Source organism: Mastomys coucha, unplaced genomic scaffold (assembly GCF_008632895.1).
Source record: "Mastomys coucha isolate ucsf_1 unplaced genomic scaffold, UCSF_Mcou_1 pScaffold14, whole genome shotgun sequence".
In the NCBI taxonomy this organism is placed as follows: domain Eukaryota; kingdom Metazoa; phylum Chordata; class Mammalia; order Rodentia; family Muridae; genus Mastomys; species Mastomys coucha.
Genome location: NW_022196896.1, coordinates 55,285,506 through 55,293,045, shown reverse-complemented (window position 1 = coordinate 55,293,045; position 7,540 = coordinate 55,285,506). Strand labels below are relative to the sequence as shown.

Below are 7,540 nucleotides of genomic sequence, written 5' to 3'. Positions count from 1 at the left end.
AGGAGTGGGGAAAGCCAGGAGGTGGGTGGGGCTCCTGGGTTGAAGGCTGGGGAGGGGCTGAGGCACCCTCCCTCCTGCCAGTAGCCCTTTGTGATGAGGAGGCCTCAGCTGTGTGATGTGACTTGAGCCCTCCTGACAAGTCAGATGCTGTACTCCAGGACTCAGTAGCCTGAAACCTGCCCTGCCATTCAGAAGTAGAGAACTTTTGTCCTTCTGATGAATAGAGTTATTGACTTGTGGAAGATCTCCAGCTCCATGTCTACAGTAATAGACATGATCTTTGCCATCATGTACGGAGTGGGACTCTTTTACCTACTAATCCCATTCCTGAAGGAGTATCCAGAGTCTCCACCACCTAGAAGAGAAAAGAAGTTCCCAAAGGTGAGGAACACCTTGTTCCCTTACAATGGAGCAGCAATCCAAGTTCTTTACTCTCACATTCCTTAGAAAGACAGGTGGAGTGAAAAAAATCGTTTTTTTTTTTTTTTTAACAGAAATATAAGAATATGTTTTGTTTCAATCTCAGGTGTAGGTATGAAGTTGTTTCAGACTGTCCACAGTAGCTGACTATGATTTGCCTTATGCTCTAGCAGGGGTATGATTCTGCCAGCAGCAGCTAGCTTCTGTGTTTTTGTGATGATGTTTGAAATTCTGCAGACTTTTCAGAGGGTATATAAATTCTAGGGCCTTAGAAGGCATGGTGGGTTGTTGGTTGTTGGTTATTTGCTATCTACCAGTTTCTGGTATTTGTAGTTTTTTAAGTAGAAATGTGAAAAGTAAAAAGAAGGAGAAGGAATTGATATACTGAAGGTCAAGATTAAACATGCCTCAAAGGAATCAACACCCCCCCCGACTAGTAGGAAATAGTCTAACAATAACATCTCCCCCTTTCACCTCTATCCTTTTTTTTCTCTCCCATATAGTGTTAGGGGACTGAAAGGATGTAAGAAAAGGGGCAGGGAATGGTAGAGGAAAGAAGAACCTACAAAGTACCTAAGAGTATGTGTAGACATGTGAGCAGATATGTCCAGAAGGAGGAGCAGCACATCAATTTGTGGCAGGACAGAGGTGAGAGCAGCCTGAGCTGTCTGCCTGAAGCTCTCAGACCATATGTACAGGGTGGCAGAGAGGCCACTAAGGAGGACGTGTGGCTCGATGGACAGACTGCATTTTTGAGTTGGTGGGAACACAGGACAAGCTCTGAGAAAAGTCGTCTGCCCTCTGCTCAGGCACTTGGTTTTTGTGTATGTTGACCTGATGTGAAACAGGTGTTGACACCAAGGCCCTCAGATAAGGGTTTGGATCTCCTATGGTCTGAGGAAGCAGATATCACCTGACAGTCCCCAGGCAGCTACAGATCTCAGACTTGGGTAGGATCCTGTGTGAGGAACACTGACTGAGGACAACCATGGTTAAGTGTGACATAGTCAGCTGCCATGGGCCGGCCAGTCTGGGCCTCCCTCAACCCGCGGGGGTAACAGGTTCCTAGTCACGTAGACCTTCAGCTACTTGCCACAGACAGACCCTGAGAGTTTATCTTGGGGCTGACAGGACAACTTAGCCCAAGTAGAAAGACAACTCTGTTCCTCTGCCTTGCACTTGGTGGCTTGTTCTCACTAACTTTGATGTAGCCATCTCCTGCCTACATGACTTCTGTACTTTGCCCTGTTCTCTGTATACCATATAAGCCTGATTTCTACTTTGTACAAATTACATTCAGAATCTGCACTCCCTTGTGCTGTGTCTGTTTGTCATCTCTTCACCAACACCTTGTCTACCTGACTAGGACCTTGTTCCCCCCACAGGCTGAGGGAGGCCCAGACTGGCCCGCCTGTGGCAGGTGGTGCCCAGAACACAGACTCTGGCAGATGGCGCCCGGATCAAGGACTCTGGCAGTCAGCCCCTTCTGTGTTTTCCCAACAAGGCAAAAAGGAAATCTGTTTATACACAGTATGAATGAATCAAGGATAGAAGAGAGACAGTTCTCTGGGAAATGTGGATTTCATGTTATCCATGAGCACAGAGAACAGGCAGCTTGTCTATGGGAGGGAAAAGGGGACCCCAACTCATTTGTATTTTTTCTAACTGGCAGGTAGTGAAGAAGGGGCAGAGCAAGGCCAGGAAGAAAATTGCTACTGTAAAAGGTTTCAGAAACAACCAAAAGAATGCACAGGATACCCAGAATGCACCGCAACCTATGGAAAGGCCCATCCAGCATCCTTTACTGGACACCTCTCCCCGCCCCTTTTGGTACTCTAAGGAGAAACTGAATCAGTTTGCCCTCCCTCAGCTGTTCTCTTATCTCAAGTTCTTAGAGGTTCTTATACATCAGAAATTTAGCCAACTTTTATGGGGCATATCCTCTGTGATCTCTGAGGCAGTTGTGGTTACTGCCTGGATGTCCAGGAAATCCTTCTCAGGAGGATGTAAAAGTGTGAGGTTTGATGATACAAGTGACCACAATCAAGGTTTATCTCTGGCTAAAGAACCTCCACAGCTTTGCCAGGACCAGCACTTGCCCCACCAACTTGTGACACCAAACTTGGTAGGTGCGACAGGGGTCCAGGAACTAGAAAACCTCCCAAGCTCTATACCAAACCAAAGAAGTTCTTTATTCCAGAGAAGGGCTGGTAGAAGATCATGTCCCACCACGGACATAGGGATACAGACGTCCCTTCCAAAGATAAATGAGCCCTCACAACACAGACTAAGTTGGAAAGACATTGCAGGCTGTAGTGTCCAAAAATGTCAAGCAGCCATTGGCCAACCCACTGACAACTTGTCCATGGGTGACCTGCCCTTTAAAGCTATCAGCTCAGCCTCCATTCTTCCTAAGCATTATCAAATGATCCACCATTATGAGGACCCACAGCATGCCACACCAACCACCCAAGAGAAGGCAATTAGTGAAGGAGAACAAAAAGGAACACATGCTAGATTCTGCCCATCTAGGGAACTGACACAATTTCAGGAAGATTTCCAACCAAACAATGATGGCTATTGCAAGAACCTGCCTGAACTCAACCAGCCTGCTAAGCCCTCCATCCTCAACTACAAAGGCTACAAGTGCAGCCAGGATTCTGTGCCCACAGGAGTTCCCTTAAAGAAGGACATAGCTAATTCTGATGTACTTAACAGATTCAAGAAGAGTCTCAGGGTTGGGGCCGAAGATCTGCCTTGTACTTCAAGCAGCACTCCTTGGAAGGATCTTGAACACAGGGACTCTGTGCTAAAGACAGATGAGCTGCTCTCTATAAACACCAGCAAGGACCTTTCCTTCCTTGATCCAAATACTAAAATGAAGCTGGAATCAAGTGTCATGCAATCTTTTGGGAAAAGCAGGAGATTACTCTGTGTTTCCAAGGCTGAATACTATTCCAAGGCTGCCATGATCCTGGAAAAATTGCATCACCAAGATCCAGGAGGGATTAGTGTAAAAACTGTATCATCTGCCAGGCTGGAAAGTCCACTGTTTGACCACTCACTTCCAGAGGCTCAGGAGACTAAAAAAACTCCTCTTCCTGCTACCAGCCATGGACCCTCAAGGTCCTATCCAGACCAACAGCAGAGAAACCAGAGTGTTCAGCCCCAAACTTTCCCTTTCCAGGCAAAAGTCCAACAGAGTAGGACTATCCAAGGAACTGGGAGAAATATCTTGCAATCAAATGCCAGTCCAAAAATGGCTGAGCATGTACCCTGGAAGCAATCTGAAGATGCACCCTCAGAATATCCCCACTTGAGTGCAACAATTGTGGGCCCTGAACACAGGGTCTCACCTTCAGTGGCCAAACAAACCAACAAATGGAAAGTAAAAGGAGAGCTACCTCATGCATGGAGGGTGAGTCTGGGATCCAGTGAGATTCCCAAAGGACAACCCATCAATATCACTCTCAAGGATTTTGAGTTTCTAGAGGCCAAAAGAAGCCCAGGCCATCTCCAAACACCTACTGCTCAAAACTCAGGGGATTTGGCTGTAAAAATAAAATCACATGATAATATTGACTTAAAATCAAGTAATCAGTCTTGGCTTGTGAGTCATCATCCTGATGCCCCCAATACAATACCCCCTGCCATGGTCAGCTTGCCTTCAGAGAACTCACTGCCCAATTTCCAAAATGAATGGCAAAACCCCAAGACTTCACACAGATTAGGTGATCTCCTCATGAGTAGTGATCAGAGTGTGGAGACTAGGGAGTTCAAGACTAAAGCAAAGAATGAGATTGTATTTCATCCCCCTGAAGAGAGGACCAGCATTTTGAAATCTGGAGGCATAAAAGAGGGAGAAAGGGTTGGGAGAGCAAGTCCTTCTATCTTGACCTCCACCCAGTTCAAGAATACAGCCAAGCCTGTGAGCCAGTCCCCCCTTAGCATAGCAGAAAAAATAGAGTCTCCTTCTAAAATCTCCTTGAAGAACATCACCAGAAATATTGCACAATACAAAAAACTCAGCACAAAATACAAGGGGCAGGAGAAATCCTTGAGGAATGAAAGCCCCCTACCAGTTACAGGGGTAAAGGAGACAGTAGATAGAGAAAATCTCATCTACAGTACAGTAGTTGAACTACAAACCCTCACAAATGTTCTGCTCCAAAAACTGGTGGATAATGTAGATGACGCATCAAAACTCATAGATCCTGTGACCCAGGTACAAGAGAATAAAGTCCAGATGAGTGACTCCACCTACTCTTCTGAGGGTCTCTATGACCCAAACCACAACAGGCCAGCGAGAAGAAGATTCTGTGACCAACCTCTGAACAAAGCAAAGAGAGGAGTGGACTTTGAACTGTATCCTGCTTTCATGGGAAATGACCATCCATGTTGTTACAGGGGATTTGGAAACAAGCAGGAGTCAGGTCTTGCTGACCAGAGATCCAATAACCTAGGTGAAAGTGTTAGGAAAATTGGAATGGGAGGCTCTATACAAGGAGGCTCCAAGGGGCATAATCATTCATTAAGGTACAGAGAAATTAGAGGAAAACAAAAGCCAGGTGTTGTCCATAAAGCCTTTGTTCCACATCAAAATACAAAGAAAAGAATGGACCATGATCAACTTACGAGTCCCAAAGAGAACCATCCAGTCAAGGATGGGGGAGCTAGAGGCCAGAAGCAGTCAGCTGTTGCTGCCCAGGGAGCCTCTAACCCAGATGAAATTAGATCAAAGAGTGGAAAGGAGTGTTCTCCACATAGAAACCCTGAGATGGATAACCTTTCAATTAGATACAGAGAAATCGGAAACAAATCACAGTCCAGTGTTAATGCCCAGAGAGCCTGTGACCAACATCTGAACAACCTAAAGAGAAAAATAGTCCTTGGCAACCTCCTTGCTCCCAAGGAGAACAACCATCCATGTTGGCATAGGGTAAGTGGAGAGAAACACCAGTTAGGACTTGCTGACCAGAGAGTCTGTGACTCAGATCAAAGTACAGGGAATGGAATGACCTGCTGTCCACATAGAAGTCCCAAGTGGCACAACCTTTCATTTAGATACAAAGAAATTGGAGAAAAAGCAGTGCCATATGTTAATGCCCAGAGAACCTGTGACCAACATCCAAAAAGTATGAAGAGAAGAGGTTTTGACCACATCCTCACTGGCAGGGAGAAGAGCCATCCATATAGTTACAAAGTAATTAGAGACAAGCAGCTGTCAGGTCTTGCTAACCAGAAAGCCTGTGACCCAGGTCAAATTAAAAAGAAAAATGAAATGGCTAACTGTACACATAGATGCCATGAGGGGCACAAACTTTTATTCAGATATAGAATAATTGAAAACAATGAGAAGCCAGGCCTTGTCCTTATAGCCTGTGACCCACTTCAAAGTACAAAAGAAGGAATGGGCCATGGTCAGCCTATGAGTCCCAAAGGGAATCATTCAGTCAAACACGGGAAGCAGTCAGGAGCAGTCAGGTGTTGCTGCTCAGGGAGCCTCTGAACTGAGATCTTACCAGCAAAGGCCAAACAGCAGGTACCTCAAGCCATTCAGAAGATGTCCCATCTGCCCAGCTATTGTTTTCTTCTATGTTTTTTTGGTAATAAATGTTGGCATTTTTCCTGAAAAATAAAATAAAAAATTACAATACTGACAAGACTGCAGACAAAATGGAACCCTTATTTACTCCATTGGAAATGTACAGCATTTTTGGAAAACAACATGAGGATATCTTAGAAAATTACATGCAGAACTGCTGTATAATCAAGATGTGTTCCTCCTGGGTATAGAATCAAAAGACTCTAAGTCACCACACCAAAGAATCTAGCACATCCATGCTTATATTAGCTCTTTTCATAATGTCCAATATAAGGAATAATCCTTGATGTTTATCCACAGATGAAGAGATAAAAAGAATGTCACATATATAGCATATATATGTGTGTGTGTGTGTCATTAGATTAAGAGAAATAAGCCAGACTCAGAAAGACAAATTTGATACTTTGAAATCTAGATTATATAATATATAGTACATAATATAGAACATAAAGCAAAAAATGACTATACAGGGTAGGAAGAGGTCTAAAGAATGGAAAGGAAAAAGAACAAAAGATGGAGAATGGAGAAAGCAAAGGGTATAGAAAGAAAATAAAATGAATGACATGATGTAGGTATAGCACTGTCATAATGAAAAAATTTCTTTGTACGTTCCAGATGATTAATTAAAAAATGAATATAGTTTGGCCACTAATACTTTTCTGGTATGCTATTGTACTTGACTAGGCCCCATCTACTTATACTCAGGAATTCATATTCTAAAAAATTCCAAATAGAATTTATGATAGTCATGGCTTTGATTATAAACAAATGATTTTATAAATATGTAGCAAACAAAGGTGAAATTACAATTAACTAGATAGATATTCCAAATAGAATAAACACAGTATACTGGGTGCCCACAAAATCTGTCAGAGAAGTTCAAAGTAGCTCAAATGAAAAAGTAAATGAATATCAGCAAATCAGAGGTCTACAAACATCCAATATAAATTAGCTGTAGAGGTGAGTCCATCAGCTGGTGTTACCAATTATACATTCTCTTCTTGGATAATCTCCCCAAGGTTGAACTTTGGGCTTCCTGTTCCAACTACCAAGTTTGTTTCTTTGTTGTTTGATTAGGTCATAGAATCAATAGTAACATTTTTTGGGGGGGGCAATAGTTTACCTTCAAGTTGCTCTCAAGGACACAATATTTTTTTCCCAGTCAAAATTCATCTATATTTTCTTATTATGCTTTTTCTGAGTTAATTTTTTTTTTGGATTGCACATCACTTTTTTTTTAATTAGATATTTTCTTTATTTACATGTAAATTTCTCCATTCCCAGTTTCCCCTCCAAAAAACAAAGAAACAAACAAAATCAACAAAAACAAACCCCTGTTGCCTCTCCCCTCCCCATGCCTGCCACCCAACCCTCTCCCACTTATTGTCCCTGGCATTCCCCTACACTGGAGTACAGAACCTTCACAGGGCCGAGGTCCTCTCCTCCCATTGATGATCAAATTGCAATCCTCTCCTATACACATGCTGCCAGAACAATCAGACCCCTCCATGTGCA

The 7,540-nt window shown here is 43.4% G+C and overlaps 1 protein-coding gene across 1 annotated transcript; it reads left to right on the top strand.

Annotated features, from left to right (window-relative positions):
* The first annotated feature begins 215 nt into the window (after positions 1-215).
* LOC116088259 lies at positions 216-6,085 on the top strand. The gene is given in 3 exon segments (XM_031367071.1): positions 216-381; positions 2,093-5,895; positions 5,897-6,085. Coding segments are annotated over 3 exon segments (4,131 nt in total). The 5' UTR covers position 216; the 3' UTR covers positions 6,060-6,085.
* Positions 6,086-7,540: the final 1,455 nt, after the last annotated feature.